This window comes from Rousettus aegyptiacus, unplaced genomic scaffold, assembly GCF_014176215.1.
Source record: "Rousettus aegyptiacus isolate mRouAeg1 unplaced genomic scaffold, mRouAeg1.p scaffold_m13_p_17, whole genome shotgun sequence".
NCBI classification, from domain to species: Eukaryota; Metazoa; Chordata; class Mammalia; order Chiroptera; family Pteropodidae; genus Rousettus; species Rousettus aegyptiacus.
This window is the reverse complement of record NW_023416292.1, coordinates 11,829,785-11,847,499: the sequence shown is the minus strand read 5'-3', so window position 1 is coordinate 11,847,499 and position 17,715 is coordinate 11,829,785. Positions and strand designations below refer to the sequence as shown.

At 40.4% G+C, this 17,715-nt stretch overlaps 1 protein-coding gene across 4 annotated transcripts in view; it reads left to right on the top strand.

The window, feature by feature from the left end:
* Window positions 1–17,715, top strand: part of HMCN1 (hemicentin 1) — a 482,162-nt gene that overhangs the window by 110,938 nt on the left and 353,509 nt on the right. For 2 of the 4 annotated variants that reach the window (XM_036234517.1, XM_036234518.1), the window contains one exon: window positions 2,265–2,323. Coding sequence is in view for 2 of the 4 variants with exons in the window: in XM_036234515.1 (XP_036090408.1) it covers window positions 14,133–14,400 (268 nt within the window). In the remaining 2 variants the exon portion in view is untranslated. Of the gene's footprint in view, window positions 1–2,264; window positions 2,324–13,916; window positions 14,401–17,715 lie in introns of those variants that run through there. The other 2 variants (XM_036234515.1, XM_036234516.1) reach the window with 2 other exon arrangements.

The window sequence follows — 17,715 nt, the reverse complement described above, 5'->3', positions numbered from 1 at the left end:
ATGGTGAGACTGTAGAAATTGTTGCCACACATTCAAGGATAGTTCTTCAATGATTATGTAAGTCAGTCCCGGACTGAATTCTCTGCCCCCAGAGAAAGTCTACTCTTAATGTTATTTCCTTGTCTGTTTTTATGGGGGAAGAGGGTGAGGGGAAGTGGGAAACAGAGATGGGGCCAGAGGAATGTTGGAAGAATGTGGGAAAGGACGAAGGTGGGGGGAAGACGCCTTGTGTAATAAGAAGGAGTCTGCGGATGATAACTTAAGTGAGATTTCTTGTTAAATTGTGAGCTTGAAGGCAGTTATTGAGGATACCACTGATGATTCTGGCCAATACCATGTCCCATTTGGGTGCTGGGCATAGTAAGGAAAATTTAGAACTGCTGCGATCCTTTCTATACTATGATGGAGAACGAGAATGAACAAGGGCTTTGAACGGGCTGCACCACTTGGCTAGTGAGAAGATAGAGAAAAGCAGTGAATATTGGCAAATTATAATCAGTTCGTTTATAAATTATTATTTTCTAAAATTAAGTGTGTACTATCTTTTTGGACATACCATAAATTTATAAACTTGGGAGGTGACCTGAGCCTCCCAGAAAGTCTGTTCCAGAAGTTGTTACATATAGTTACTATTAACATGTTGACTAATGGAAACTGATGGTAAAGTTTCTATTTTATAATCTACTCTTTTCAAGTGATTCGTTATCGATTGTCTGTTCACAAACATACTATTTGCACTTAACTTTCCTTTTTCATGTTTTATCCCTATCTTAGTCAGTCTTTAACTTACCCCTAAGAGTTTTCCATTGTTGCTCATGGAGCTTTTTAAGACAAGAAATGATTATGATTTTATTTCTACTGAAGCATATGAACATAAAGGGATATGTATCTACAGCCAATCTTTTTTTTTTTACCCCTTTCTGAATAATGGATCTATTTGAGAATATATTGAAGGTATGAGCCTTGTCTGCATAAAAATATGCATAACCAATTTTGCATACAGTAGGGGGGTAAAATTCTCTTAAAGGTACAGGGACCCAGCTTAGTTCATTTATTTGTGATGTGGAGCAGTGGAGGGAGAATGAATCATGTTGTTAAGATCTAGATACGGAGGCAGATCTGGTGCAGGAACAGAGGCAGACAGGTGTTGCACATCTTTGCGCAGAATTTTTCTTGACGGTGTGGGAGCTCCTTTAATTAAAATATGAACAGCTGGCCACCATCTAGCAATGGCAACACCACAAGAATGTCAATAAATGCATCAGAGAAGAAAACTTACAGACACAGCTGTTTCTAATGGAGACTCTGGGTCTGTAGCCCGACAGACAAGGGGTTCGCCTTTTCCATTCTGCTCACACTGTCTGTAGCATCTTTAATGTCGAAACTAACCCCCAAGGTTGTTTAAAAAAAAAAAATACCACTAAGGGCATTTTGGCTTTGTAATATGCTGGAAAAGTAGTTAATTCCAAACAACTCACCACATGTCTCACTGTGAGTCACTGAGAAAACAAAAAAGAATGAGCTCCGGGGCTCCGACTTGGTCGTCCCTTTAACTAGAAGAGTGTAATCCCATTGGCAGTGGGAGAGGGCTTGGTTCCCAGATGCAGCGCCCGAGGTGCCGGGCAGAGAGCCCTGGCGAGCCTGGGATGCCGCTCTGAGAAGAAGAGGGATGCAGAGCATCCCGCGTGGGTCGGGAATGATCCCCGACCTGTCAGAACGCGGGGCGTCGAGTTCTAGGCCCCACGTTTGGCAACCCGCCTTTTTCTCCTCGCGGTTTCCTTAGCTTTAAAACAGGGGCGAATGGGAATCTGAAGCGAGAGTACAGATTAAAATGTTTTCAAATCTGCAAACCATTAATGGAAGGTGTTATAATTTCTCCACTTTTACTTAATTGGGGGATGACAGTAAGTGAAATGAATTTTCCTAGTGCTTTTTCCAGTGTAGGTGACCGCTTTTGAAGTTAGTAAAGCCCTAAGGCAGGGAAAATATGGGCGTTTATAACATTCCCGGTGGGGAAAAGAAAGGTTTGACAATCTAAACACAGTATAACTTCAGCACATTCTCTTTCTTCTCTTCTTAAAATGGATCCGGGCTAAATTTGTTCCGTAATACTGATTAAAAAGAAAGAAATTAGTAATTTACCTGAAAAGAAAGGGAAGAGAAAGAAATTTTTGAATGCTTACTATGTGCCAGACACTTTACTTATTTTATCTCTTCTAATCCCTACAACGCCACAAGAAGGAAATATGTTTCTTATTTTACAGATGAGAACGCCACAGAGAGGTTCTAGGTGGCCTTCCCACCGCACAGCTGGGCGTCAAAGGTAAGATTCAAATCCAAGTCTGCCCAACTCCAAAGCGTGTGTTCTTCCTCCATACCATATCCCATGCTGCCCTAAGCATTTTATTGAGAAATAAGGCCTAATTTGATTAAACATAGTAAATGAAATAGGCCGATTTATTCAACAACCTCTCCTTAATATATATTAAAAATGGGACACTGTGCTGAGAAACAAGATGTACAAAGATAAAATAATTGCGCCTGCTTGCAACCAAAGCTGCTTGTGTCCACCTACATTGACCAGAAACGAGCTTGTTAAAGAATGTTGGAGGTGACTCCCAAGCACGATTCAAATCTCTTTAACTCACAAGGAGTTTTCATTTTATAAAGACTCTCAATTCATTGACACAGGATCATCTAAAGCTGAGAGCTTATACAAATATCTTGAGATAGTCACATCCCCAAACCTCATGCCACATCTGAAGTTTTAACTGGAGCAAATTTATACACCTCGGTGGAGAAAAGAGAGGCATCATTGTCTGTTATCTGGGGTGGCAGACTATTCAAATTTCAGAGCTGTCTAGTTTGCAGTATCCTGGAGAGTCTTGAGTAATTGGATTCCGGTTCAGTAAAATGAGATTAAGAAATCCCTGAATTTTGAACTGCTACGTTGTGAGACAGTGTCTACACATGGTGTGGATAGGACTCTATTTGTTAAATTATTTAGTTCGGTTGATGCTGACTGTGGTTATCATCATTGCCTAGACAGTTGGGATTTTGTGTCTGAAGGAATTCAAGTATTACTTACAAGAAGCAAACTCTACTCTCAATGTCAAAATGTGTCCCCAACACCAAGGAATAAGGTAAAATGGCAAAACGAGCACAATGATTTTTTCCTCGAGCAACCTGCCAGCAGAGGGCAATATTAGTTTTCACACTTTTCTAATAGCTCTACTGATCCTAAACTATTAAAGTTATAAAATAGCTATTTAGTAGAAATCTCAGTCTGTACTTTTCCCCGCCTCCAGGCAAATAAGACTAGTATCATAATGGAAACAAAGAAAAGGCATAATGTTGACTATTAAAATTCCAACATCTCTGATAAGAAAGAAGCTGATTTATTAAATTCCATGAAAATTCCAGCTACTTGTTGATTGTAACACAGCTGGAGACTTACCATCTCTTTATGGTGTATCCCTAGTCTCTAGCTTGTAGAAGCTTCTCAAAGACTATTGAATGCCTTATGAGAAAGTAAACGCTGATCCAGTATATGCATGAGTGGGTTGAGGTGTAGCCTGGGGGTAAGATGAAAGTTGCCCACACTTCCCTCTCATTTGGAATGTAATCAGTTTTGTTCTTGGTTTCTCTGATTACTTTGAAGCGCACTTTGGAAAGTCATTTCTGGTCATTCCTCAAATTTTGATTCAAGTTCATTGAATCAATGAACTTCATCTTCATAGCTTTGCATTAGTGGGAGACAAACACTATTGCTCAATTTTCCATAGGAGAGTTCTGAGGTCTGCTTAGTATCGATAAAGACATTTGGCTCGGCTGGATTTGTAACTAATGAAATTAGGAAAATGAAAATATTGTTGATCAATTGCTGGTTAAATTAAATCAGCCCCTTGACAGAAGTTAAGTCAGAAAGACAAACTAATTTTTTTAGGCTGAATTCATTTAAGAGATTTAATCCAAATTGTGAGTCAGCATATGTCTGTTGGATATCTGTGTATCTTATTTTGTCAATTTTGGTGTATAGTTATTTTATTATTGTTGTTCCACACAATGTTAGTAGTTTGAATTAGTTGACATAATGTCCCAATTTTTTCAACATCTGCTAAATACGGTTCTCATTTTATTCTCTCAGTTTCAGTATATAGCTAAATATTTAGTATTAAGGAATGCTCTTTGGGGGTGACTGAATGAGTTTTCATGCTTCCAATAGTTCATTGTGCCTTGGTGTTTAGAAGATCAACCTTCAGGCATAAACTATGGGCCTAGTGGAAAGAAAGCTTTTTCTGTACACTCTCAACATTTAGTTCTTTGGCCAGCCTGTGAGTTACAACAAAAACAATTTGTGGAGATGCTTTAAATGTGATACAGAAAATTCCCTACCGAGAGACTTGGGAGTAGCTGCAGTGCGAAGACTTTGCTGAAATCTTTCCATCGAATCTCAGCAAGTTCTCCCACCAGAGTCACTCACAGTCGCACATGCTTCACCCGTGCTCGTGTGCCTTCCTGGGTGAACGCAGGTCCAGTTTCATTAAATAATAGCACACCTGACCCGTCATCAATAAGATGTCCTGTCTAAGCAGTCTTTCCAGGGAAGGGTTTGGGTTCATGCTAATTTAGGCACACTCTTGTCCCACATCGACTAATGGCCGCAAGGCAATAAGCTGGTATCGGGCCGGAGTTTGTCGCCAAATAATAGTCAAAGGAATTGATATACATGCTAATGAGTTTGGTTACTTTAGCAGGCTGTTCCGATTGAGTATAGATGGCAGTTGCAGTTTGCTATAGGTAGGCCTTTTGAATAAATAATCCTGAATCTCTTCTGCCCTCCGTGTTTCAGTAACTAACACTGTGCTTTCTAAGCCTTGCTTGAGCGGCCGTAATCTGCCATGTGGCAATGAGCGCCAGTAGTATTGTTGCTTTAGGGTACATTTTCAATATTTACTTATGCTATGTAATGTCTTTTGTCTGACTTCCAATAGGCCCAGTAGAATTTCTTTCAGATGTCTGTCTTTTAAGTGTAAGACATTATTATGTTGGTAGAATACATTCATGCATTACCATGAATTGTTGAATTCACTTTATCATATGGATGACAAATGACTAGTACAAATTATTTGTATTTCTCGATGCTATCATATTCATGCCTCATTAAAAATGCCTTTGGGGCCACCTTTGCTTTTTATTTATTTTACTTTATAAATTACCTTTTTATTTTACGGTAGTTTTAGATTTATAGGAAAGCTGTGAAGATAGAACCGGAAGTTCTCATTATACCCGAGGCCCAGTTTCCCCTGTTGTTAACGTCTTTCACTGGTATGGTACATGTGTTACAACTCGTGACCCAGTATTTACTAAATATTAACTAACCCCCATTGTACTGTGTTCAGATTTGCTCACTTTTTGCCTAATGCTCCTTTTCTGTTCCACAATCCCATCCAGGATACCATGTTGCACATTAGTCTTCTAGAAGTTTTTTAGGGATTCTTGGACGGAAGACAACACATGCAATTCTAATCACATCATAGCAGCAGTACATGCCATCGGTGTGACTTACCATGTTAAGCTCGATCAGCTGATGGAGTTAGGTTCCTCCTCTATAAAGTTATTTCCTCTTTTATTTACTGCATTCTCAAAGAACAAATTACTATGTGTAGCCCGCATTTAAGGGGATGGGGATCTATCCTTTATCTCTTTGAAGTGGGAATATCTACATATATTACTTAAATTTTTTCTCTATGAGCGAGTAATCTTTCACTTATTTCTTTGTTCAGTTATTTATTTGCACCCTTATAAATTCAAGGATATTTATTTTTCTTTTTGAGTTATAATTCAGTATTATGTTATTTTGTTGCTCAGATTGTTCCGGCTTTGACCATTGGGAGTTTTTCCCTTGGCACCTGTGTACCTTTGATGACATATCCCACCATTTTGTGTGTGTGTGTGTGTGTGTGTGTGTGTGTGTGTAACTTTTTTTGTTTCATTTTGCATTTCCTTCAGTTATGGCCCTATACAATACTCTGAATTCACGTTGTATATTCCCCACCCCAGACTCAGAATCAGCCATTTCTACAAGGCTCCCCGGTTCCCTTTATTGGAAATTGCCATTAGAAACCGAGATTTGAGCGCCACGTGTGCTCATTGATTTTGGAGTGTCATTGCTTCTAGGCCCTGAGATGACAGAGCAGTGAAATGTATGTGTGTATATTAACCTGCACATACACACACCTCAGTAAGCATTTGTGTATATATCCATCTATATCTCTAACAAGTCAAACTTGAGTTCTTTTTTTTTTTTTTTTTTTTTTTTTACGTTCTCGTTCTTTATTTCTCAAAGTAGGAAGGAGGGATGTTGGGTCCCACGGGTTATGCGTAGGAAAGGTGTATGCTCGGCTGTGAGCTTCGCCCAGGTGAGTCCTCTCATCTCCCGGTGGCTGTTTCTTGTAGACAGAATCCAGCCCTCCCGCCCTTTCTCGCATTCAAACACTTGACATTTGTCTAGTGTTTCTGGAAGGTGAGAAGTCCAAGATCCAGGTGCTGGTTGGCAGATGGGAGGTCTGGTGGGGGCCTGCGTCCTGGATCCCACGTCCTGACGGTAGCGTAAGAGCCACGAACTTGAGATCACTCTGATGCCTCCGGCTCTAACCCATCACCACAGTATCACGCTGGTCTTCTTTTTTCTTAAAATTTTTCAAAATATTGTGATTTTTAACTGAGTATAGGCTGACAGTAAAAAGAAAAGAAAGGAAGAAGATTAATTTTCATGACATATTCCCTTATTTTTTTCAGTGGGAACCTAGAATTAGTCATTATATTTTGATTAATGTGATTCGAATAGGATTAAGGTATTAAAGTAAAGGCAGAAAACGGAAGCCAATACCTGTTCCCTTTCATTACTTAATATAGGGGGGAAAGAATATTCGGAAGATAGTGACCAGCTGTAGTCCTTCTGAAAACACAAAAAAGAAGGAACTTAAGTCATATTCGAAAAAATATAAAGGGAAATGTTCTGATAAAGGGAGTTACTGAATGTTGGAATGTAAGATAAGAAAATAAGTTAGAATTTTTTTCTCTTTTCTTTAAAATTAGGACAGATTCCCAGCTGTCCAGAATAGTAGGTGTTTCGTGATTTTCAAAGCTCTTTCCCTTCCTGAATTTTGGGACTCTTTACATCCGAAATCAAAGCCTTAGCCTAGGAGAATATCTCTTGTGAAGTTTGGGTAAGAGGGCTACAAAAAGAAAGTGAAGCTGAGGCACTCTTGGTTCAGGCCACTGTACTCCGTTAACTGTTCAGTTAGGCTTTCACAACTCCCCAAGTAGGATGGGGACAGCCTGTAGGTCTCTTGGTCTTTATTTTGGGAGGGGGTGAATAGCTGAGGTCCTTAAAGAGAAGGTCACCACTGCAATGCAAACCAGAATCACGAGTCCTGGAGAACTAGGACACCAGCTGAGCCAAAAGGGAGGCTCCCTTTGGACCAGCTACCAGACACATGTTGCCGAGTCCTCCCCCCCCTCGCTGTGAGCCAGTTCCCTCTTCCCTGGGCAGCATATTTCTTGTTCCATTACAGACAGGGAGTTTTGCCTATATAAGGAGTAGGAGACTAGGCCTCTGGTGCTTTCCCCCCTTTTTGGTTGTCCCCCTTGCTGACCACAGGCTCCGCTGCTTCATTAAAAAAAATAAAAGCAGAGCGTTACATTCCCCAAAGCATGCCATGACATAGTTATTCGGTGCTTTCTTCTCTTGACAGTACCAAAGAGAATAAGAATGTAAACATCTGTTTTATATAAGCCAATTCCAGACTTATAACCTGATTAGTCTAAGAGAATATTTGATGTGATTAATTTTCCAGTTACAACATGATGGTTTTCCGTCTTTTTATTGCCTTCTTAAGGGAGACAAGAGAAAAAAAAATCTAACTTTAATTTTTTAAGTTTCTTAGTAGTGCCAAGTATAACCATTATGGTTGGTGCAAAAGTACTCTACGTTTAATTCAGTTGTAATAGCTAGTTGCTTACCCTGTAGAAATGTGCTAAAGTAAACATAAAATAATCCCGGGCCTTATTACACAGAGAACCAGACATCCTTGAGGATCCTTGCAGGAGGCAGTTACAATAAAGCAGTGTATGTACACACTACTTTATAGCAATCAACTTCAGAACTCTTATTCTCCTAAGCCAGTGGGCTTGGCTTTGTTGGGCTTGTGTGTTGAATGCTTCTAATTAGGGGATCACTTGAAATACTTACCCAGTGAACAGAGTCTTATCCTCTCCAGGGCGGGCAGAAAATTTTCAAGGGAGAAAATTGAATTGGAGAGATAATTTTAATATTGATTTTTGCTATCAATTTGTTGGATTAATTTTTTTAAAACAATTGCCTTTTATATCTATTCTCCACACCCCCCCACACACAAAATATAACATTAATGATGAGAATGTATGTAAAGAGATATTTGAGAGCTGATTTGGAGATTGTTAGCTTAACACTGCAAATGTTCCATAGTCTGCTACATGTCACTGCAGAGTCTGCCTTTGTGTAGGAATCTCTAAGAGGAGCTAATCCCTTCTCTACTCCCATCACCTACCTCCTGGGATCTTCCTGGGAGAAGGGACGGGTTTGGTAGTTAGCATAGATCAAGGATAGGTATCGGCTTCTGGTAAAATAAAAAGTTACAGTTGAAATGAATTTTAGAAATCGTTTAGTATAATTTGCCTGTGACAGACCTGAAACAAGTAGCGGCTAAAACAAGATTAGATTCACAGTTGACAGTTCCTTCCAACCTCATAAAGACTTTTTAGTAAAAAAAGCAGGAAAAAGGCGAGGATAAACTCTAATTTCTGGACTGTACCCTGACTTAAGGGTAAGGAAGACTTAATCACTGTCTTCTTCGCCCACCCTTTCTGCCTCCATCCTGGGCCATGCTCTCCTCATAACCTAATCACTTTCTCCCAATTTACATTCTCCGTGTTCTCAGCTGCCTGCCTGCCAAAATATACTTTCAGGGACTCATTTATCTTAAAGTTTAAATAAGATTTCTGTCCAAGGGTCACCTTGCCTCTAGAGATCTGCATTTCAACAGAGCTCAAACTTTATTGAAAAGGAGTAACGGAGCTTATCTGTGTCTCTTCCATGCCCAAATCATGTAGTCATCAATTACATGAGACTGAAACAGAGAGATGCACTGGAATTACAAAAGACAAATGTGTATTTCTACATAAATACATGTGTAAGTAAAAAATGCCCTTCGAAACATTACTCATTTTTCTTTGTCACCCATCTTCCGTACCACAGTGCTTTGTGAACCTTAAACATATTTTTAACTGCTACCACCCACTTAGATTTCAAGATGTTAGTGAAGTTACGCAAGACCTTCTATAAACAAACAAATAAAAAGCCTCCCTAGTTATCCGTCTCTTCCAAAGCAGTGTGTCCCCAATGCATATACACATAGGTTCAAACTTTCAAAGCTGTCTCCTCAAAGAAATGTAATTGTATTAATAATACTTAACTTTTATGGAGTACTTGCTGCATTGCCAGGCACTGGGCTAAATGCATGATCAGCATTCTTTCATTTTATTCTCAGGACAATGATTCCAGAGGGATGGGTGGTAACAAATGAGGCGCGTCCTATAATTGTCCCAATTGACCACCTTCGGAGAGTTCCTAAGTCTCACTGTATGGAGGTGCAGACAAGCTGGAGGCTAGCAGACTTCCTAAGCCCAGGAGATGGAGTTGAAAGTACAGGGAGACTCAGACAGCTAGAGTTTGCCGGAGAGACTCTCTGAAGAAACTATGTAAGTAGAAAACTCCAGAGATCTGAAGGAGGTTCCCTACTGTATTCAGCTGAGTACTGACCAACATATGTATGTGAGGAAACTATCCAAAGCCCAGCAAAGAACCACTGGAAAGGATCGAAGATGACCGCACCCTTGCTCACATGGGGATGGGACTAGGTCTGTCCCTACCAGCCAGACTGGGAGGCCTCATGATTCCCTGAGTATTGGGTAGAGGACACAGAAGGCTCTTTTCTCACTAATGTGGAATAATTAGTCCTTGACTGAATGCGACTTTAGTCTGACCTAAAAAATTTTGAAAGTAAGTCCCAAAAGGATCAAAATATTTCTTAATACTTAATTTTTTCCAGGAACAAAGCTTAAAAGTATTTATAGAAATACAAACATATCAGGTACTCAACAAAGTAAAATTCATAATGACTGACATCCAATTACAGATTATGAGGCCTGAAAGGAATCAGGAAAATGTAACCTATAATCAGGAGAAAAATCGGTCATTTGAAAGTGATGCAGACCTCACAGAGTTGATAAGATTACCAGTCAAGGGCATTCAAAGGTATTATATTCATACACTTAAAATGAGACCTGGAAGATATAAAAAAGATCCAAATCCAACTTCTAGAGATGAAGAATGCAGTCAACGGGACAACTGGCCGATAGACAGTGGAGAAGAAAATATTAGCGAACTTGAAGAAATAGCTATGGAAACTGTCAAAAATGAAACACAATGAGAAAAGAAAATAATAATTTAAAAACTTAACGGAGCAGCAGTGAGTCACAATCACTCTGGAAGGACTCATGTATATGAACTGGAGTCCCCAGTGAAAAGGAGGTAAAAGTAGTTGGAAAAATAAAGGCCCCGGATTTCCAGATTTGATGAAAACCACGTACCCAGATGCAGGAAGCTCAACAATCTCTAAGTACAAGAAGTGTGAGAAGAACCACACAAAGCATATTATAATCAGATTGCTCAAAAACAGTGATAGTAAGAAAACTCTTAAAAGCATCAGGAGAAAAAAAGATATGGCCCGTCTAGAGGACACGTAAGTGTGGTCGCGATTCCTCACGGGAAACAATACGAGCGAGGAGACAGGGGAGGAACATCTTTAAAGCACTGAAAGAAAAATAGAAGCCCGTTCATCTAGAATCCTCTGCCCAGCAAGCAGTCGATCGATCGATCAATCAGTCAATCAATATTTTTCAAAATTGAAGGTGAAATAAAGACTTTTTCAAACACACTAAAGGGAAAGAATTCATCACCAGCAGAAGCGCACTGCAGGAAATGCTAGAGCACGGCCCCCGGGGGGAAGGAAGTCAGAGCGGGTGGCATCTGGATCAGCGCAGAGGAATGAGCAGGCCCAGAAGTGGCGACCGCATGAGTGAAGGTACTAATTTATTTGTCTAAAGCTCATCGACTCCTTAAAAATAATACCAGTGTAGTATGGGTTTAAAATACGGCAATGTAGAGTGAATGACATGGCGGTACCAGAAAAGATCAGGAGAAGAGTAGTGAAAGTGTCTAATTCCGAGTGAGGGTCTTGTAGTATTCATGAAATGGTATAATATTACTTGAAAGAAAACCGTGACAAATCGAAGATGTATACTATAAACCCTAAAGCGACCACTAAAATAAAATCGAGTTATAGGTAATAAGCTAGCAATGGAAATAAGCGGAATCATAAAAAATATTCAGTAAATTCAAATAAAGACAGAAAAACCGGAAAAAGAGAACTAAGAACAGATGGGACAAAAAGAAAACGAATAGCAAGATGATAATTTAATCGTATCTATAATCACATTGAATGTAAATGGTCTAAACAGCCCCACTGAAAGGCAAAGACTGATTGCATGCCAAAAACCAAAACAAAACAAAACAATTATTTGGTGTAGAAGAAACACATTTTAAATATAAAATGCAAATAGGTTTGAAGCATCAGGCTGGAGAATGATATATCTTGCTAACACTAATCAAAGAGAGCTGAAGTTGTTATATTATTATCAAAGTGTATTTCAGAACAAATAATATTACCAGGGATAATAAAGGTAACCTCATAATTATAAAGGTGTTGATTAATCAAGAGGATGCAATAATCCTAAACGTTTATGCATCTAATTACAGGACTTCAAAATGCCTGAAACAAAAACTCATAAAACTGTAAGAAGAAATTGACAAATTCCCATTTATAGTCAGCGATTTCAATACCACGCTCAATAACCAATAGAACAAGTTGGCAGGAACTGATAAGGATGTAGAGAATTCAAACAGCACTATCAAACAACCTGACATGATTGACACTTATAGGACATTCCACACAACAGCGAACATTCTTTTTAATGCATATAGAACATTTTCTAATGAATCATTTAATCTTTATTAGATAGGTGTTACCGTTATTCCCATTTACAGCTGAATAAATGAAGGCATGAAGAAGGGGGTGACTTGCCGAAGATATGTAGTTATTAAGTGTCACAGCTAGGCTTTGAACCCAGGCTATCTGACCCAGAACCCTTAATCACCAGCCTCTGCCACCTCCCTTGAACACCTGGAGTAGCTCAGGGCTCAGTGAGAACTCTGGGACTTAGAATGCAATCCCTTTCAAATAAACAAAGGAGTAGGCCACTCAGACAGCATTCTCTAAATACTACTGGGAAAGGAAGTACATTCCCCCTCTCTCACATTCCCACTCAGCCCAAATGGCCTGTCTGCTTCCTTTAGTGACATGACTTATTAGTATCATAAACTCAGAGCCCCGAGCCGCTGGGCCTGAAAGAGAAGATAGTTGCTGATGTGAAAGGCTCTGGGGGGTTGGCTCTTTGCTGAGCTGTCGCCGTATTGGATGGGTGGTCTCACGCACACTGAGTCGTCATTGAGATGCCTGTTTGTCCTTCTGTAAATGCCAGGATCGAGATAACAGCTCCTTTACCAGGAAGGAAATACATTTTTCTTACAACGAAGCAAAGAATCCTTAGCTGATAGTGAACTTTGTCTACCTTCTTAATCTCTGTTATTAGTATTATAATGTATATAATAATTACAACACAGAAAAACTTTGTAATGTTTTCCGGGGCGAGGTTTCCTTACTTATCAGCAAGAAAATGCCAGGGGAACACCTTTCTAATGGATTTTTGGCTGAGGCTCGGCACATGGCAGTTCTATGGGAGGAAATGTAAAATGGGGACATTATTCTGCCTCACCACGCTAAGGGGAGGATTCAGACAAACATGAATCTTGATAATGAAATTGAAATGAGTTTTCTCTGTAATATCCTTCCTCATCCTTTGCACCTGGCTTCCATCCTGTATTCATATCCAGCTTCCTAACCTTCTCCCATCTTTCCTAAGAATGATCAATGACACCCCAGTTGCTGCCGTCTCTCTCATTTCCCTCAACAGCCCCTTTCCTTTTTCTCCCTCTTTTTGCCCATCCAGCTCTCTCCTCCCCTCTTGTCAACATCCCCTAAGTCCCCAAAGAGATCAGAGCGATATTGAGGCTGCCGCCCAGCCCTGAAGTTTCCCGCCCGCCTCCTGGCTGGGCTGAGTCGTGGGCTGCGGGACCGGAGGCTGGGCTGGGGCGTCCTGGCTTCTGGGGGCGGGGAGGGGAAGGGAGGAGGGGGGTTACGAGCGAGGTGTCTAAAGCCGCCGTGCGCACAGCAGAAAAAGAAAAAACTCCCTTTGTGCGAGTTCGTGAGGTGTCCCTCCATTTGGGTCTTTGCCACGCATTCTCGAGAGCCATTGTTTACACTGGGTGTTTGTAGGTTAGGAACAGCGCCGGTGGCAGTGGAGCTGACACCGAGCGCTTCCCTGGAACTGAATTGACCCCAGATTCAGTACAGAGAGAAGTCGCCCTCGCGGGAAGGGGAGGGGTGGGGGGGTCAGAGCAAGGGAGGGGGGACCGCAACTGGCCAATCGGGAGGCGAGGCCGAGCCAGGCTTCCCCCTCCTCGCTCCCGAGCGAGCGGCGCACAGTGGAAAGTTGGGAGCCTCAGTGGCGGGCCCGGAGCGGAGCGGCGGCGGCGAGGGCAGCGGGACTCGGGCGCGGCGCCGCAGGGCTCAGCGCGGCCCCCGCGGCTCGGGCCGGGCGCGCGCCCGCACTCGGTCCACGCCGCCCGCGGCCGCATCCCTGGCGCGCGGCGCCCGCGCGGATTCGGGGCCGGCGCTTGCCCGCATCCCGTTCTCAGCTACAAACTCTTTGCTGGTTCCAAGAGGCTTCCAGAGTCTAATGAGTTGCTGGGAGAGGAAATCCTCTGCCTGTTGTTGAGGAGGGCTGAGCCCCGTGCTTGGGCGCTCAGGGGAAAAAAAGAAAAAAAAAAAAAAAGAAGGAAAGAAAAAATGATTTCTTGGGACATTGTCCACACAGTATTCCTGCTTGTTCTTCTTTATCCTTCCCTAGCTCAAGATGCAAGCCCCCAGTCAGAGATCGGGGCAGAGGCAATTCCCGAGGGGGCCTCCACCTTGGCTTTTGTGTTTGATGTGACTGGTTCCATGTATGATGATTTAGTTCAGGTTATCGAAGGGGCTTCCAAAATTTTGGAGACGTCTTTGAAGAGACCTAAGCGACCTCTTTTCAACTTCGCTTTGGTGCCTTTCCACGATCCAGGTAAGGGGAATGCTGCTTCTTTGTGTTCGTTATTTCTCACGATCCCATCGTGTCTCATGCTCTGAAATCGTTTCAGTGTTGGGAAGTTTCAGAACTTTTTGAAAAACGTGTAGCTGGAAACAGTCGTAACAAAGAATTGCTGGTTGGCATCTGGGGTTGCTCTCGGATGCCTACTCAGGTCTCAGCCATGGCGTAGATAGGTGACTTGTTTGGGGGCGTTTGTACAGTGGTTCCCACACCTGGAAAAGTGGAATTGCGAAAACCAGACCCAGAGTCTTGAGCAATGACATCAAAATAGCAGTTAATTGATATTTTTATTTTAGAGCTAAAGAACGTTTACTTATGAAGGCAGTTTTGAATATGGGTATTCTGCAGCAAACCTTTAAAAGCTAACATCCAGGTTGAGAGCTCACTCAGGATAACACTCACGTGAGTGGGGAATAAAACCTTGTTGGCAACACAAGGAAGCTTGTAAGTAATGACTACTCGTGGATGGAGGAGATGAAAATAAGAGAGAAACCATTCATTTCTTAACCGAATCTATTCATCTTTGCAACAGGTCATCATTAGTTAGCTTCACAGATGGGTGTAAACATTGTATCCATGTCTCATGCAGTAGAAATGCATGTAATTTGGTACGTAGGTGCTCTTTAAAGGTAGTTGAAGCAAAATGACTATTTTTCTTGCCCTAAAGCTATGGGTTTCAGCTGCTCCACTGTAATATGATACAATTTTTTCTGTTTCTTTTTAAAGTGGCACCTTTCTGGGAGGCTCACAGGAGCCCTCATTGTCATCCCTGGAGGGAGCTTTGCCAGCGAGCCCTGGGGCTTGTGGTCTTGCATCCACCTGAGTTTCATTAGCATAGGTCGGTTGCTGCCTAGTTGAAGAAATAAAGCAGTGGTTTCTTAAAAATTCTTCCCCACTGTTCTCCCACATTTTTTCTGCTTTGAACTTCTCTCTTTTTACTAGAAGATTTTGACACAACCTTCTCACAATAAGAGCATGGTATTGAGAATCTCAGATTTCTCCCCTGTGCATTTGATAAACATGAGTTCAGATTATTGCTAGGTATTAAATGTGGCAGGTTTCAGCTATTTTTTTTAAAAAAAGGTGACTTTCAGAGAAATTTAGAGGGGAAATAGAACTTTCTGGGATTTTTTTTCTTCAAATGATGAAAACGATAACCTATTCTTCTGGGATATACATATATATATATATATATAGTAATTTCTACATTCATTAAACATGAAATGTTCTTTATACTTGAATAAGAATTGAGTGGCCACTTACTGTGTTTACTTTCTTAGTAAGACACCTCATGTTTTATAATGTTTCAGTTTATTAATATCGAGATACCAATTGTGATATAGTTTACTTTTGTTATTTTGGAATAGCCTAAATATGTTTTTCTATAGGGAGAAATCTGAAGTTGGCTAAAAAAATAAAAATTGTTTTCTCTAATTAACACCACAATTTGCTCTTCTTCAAAAGATTCTTACGAAATGATGTTGCTGCAAACAGAACACAGAAATTGCCTCATCATAAATGTAAACTCTGTCATCATGATATTTTGATGTGATATGAAAATTATTGGAATGAATTGCATTGTGGTATAGTGCGTTCCAATTGTTACCAAATGGGAAAGTGTGCTGTAGTTGACTTTCCTATAGTTTAGCAGTCATGTTTCAAAATAGGAGGATCTTGGCATGCTGATAAAGGAAGGCTAATGAGAACTTTTTCGAATTAATATGAGAAAATGATTAAATTGGTTCCATAAAATTAATTGTATGTATAATTCAGCAAAACTATGAATTCTATTTCTATTATGATTCAAAGTAGAGAGAAGTGTTCAGGTGCTTCTGTTATCTAAGAGTATTTAAAGTATTTTTGAAGATAAAGAGGGAAATAGAAGTTAAAACATACTATTAACCTTTCATTTAGTTTAGTAATTCACTTTAATAGATTGTAATAATATTTTGGCGTGACATTCTGTGTGTGCGTGCGTGTGCATGTGTGTGTGTGTGTGTGTGTGTGTGTGTAATCATTAAGAGTTTTTGATTTTCTTTTACTTCTGATTGGTGACCAGCTGGGAGTGACAAAAAGGGCCTTGAATGGGGCTGGCAGTTTTACTGAGTGACACTGGAAAAATCAGTTTACCTTTTTGAATCTGTTTCCTCAACTATAAAATGAGGAAACAGAGTTTGAACATCCCTAAGGTCACTATTCTAACTTTGACGTTTATAACTGTCTGTTTTACATTTGGTTGCTTTTCATAGTCCCTAAAACATATACCTGTGGTTGGGAAATACAACCGGCATGGAAGGAGTAATGTGTGGAATTTCATGTAACAATTATAGTAATTATAATCATAATTGTTAATTATACTAATAACCCTGGCTACAGCTTTTCAAAGGCCTTTGATTTCTGCTATTGCATTTAGCTAGATGGAATAATGGGTAAGATTTGGAGTATAGGCTAGGGGACTTGACAAAAACCTTTAGGCCTTTTCAAGTGATTGGTTTGGACCTCTGTGTCACAGTTTGGGGCAAGGTGCGTGTTTGCGGGGGTGGGGGTAAAAAATTAAAATACATGGAAAACATAGACCTACAAGAGGAATAAGTCTAACAACTTGACAGGGAAGTGATAAAACCATTCCGAAAGTGTGCACACAGGAAGCCAGGATTGGAGGACCAACAACACACCCATGGTAGAAGGAAGTACCAGAGAGGACCAGGGTCGCGGAACGTTAGACCACCTGTTTAAGGCAATTTTTGATGCTAACCATGCTTCAAATGGATTTTCACTTCTGTAATCATATTTAACGTATCACTTCCTTACCATATAAGCATTCATTTAAAATGTATTATTCAATGGTTTTTAGAAGATTCACAGATACATGCCACCATCGCCGCAATTTCATCCCCTCAAAGAGAAACTCTGGGCCTTTTAGTCATCAGTACCCTATCCCCTATCATCCTCCTCCGAGCCCTAAGCAACCTCTAATTTATGTCTCCGTAGATTTTCCTGTTCTGGACTTTCATATGAATGTAATTATATACTGTGTGCTCTTTTTTGACTGGCTTCTTTCACTTTAGTATAAAGTTTTCAGGTTCATTCATGTTGTACCATGTATTAGTACTTTATTCTTTTTATGACCAAATAATATTCCGTTGTATGAGTATACTGCATTTTGCTTATTAATCCACAGTGAGTGTTTGGGTTGTTTCTACTTTTTGGCTATTAAGAATAATTCTATAAACATTTGTGTACTAGTTTCTGTCTGGACATATTGATATTGTGATTTCTAATAAGGAA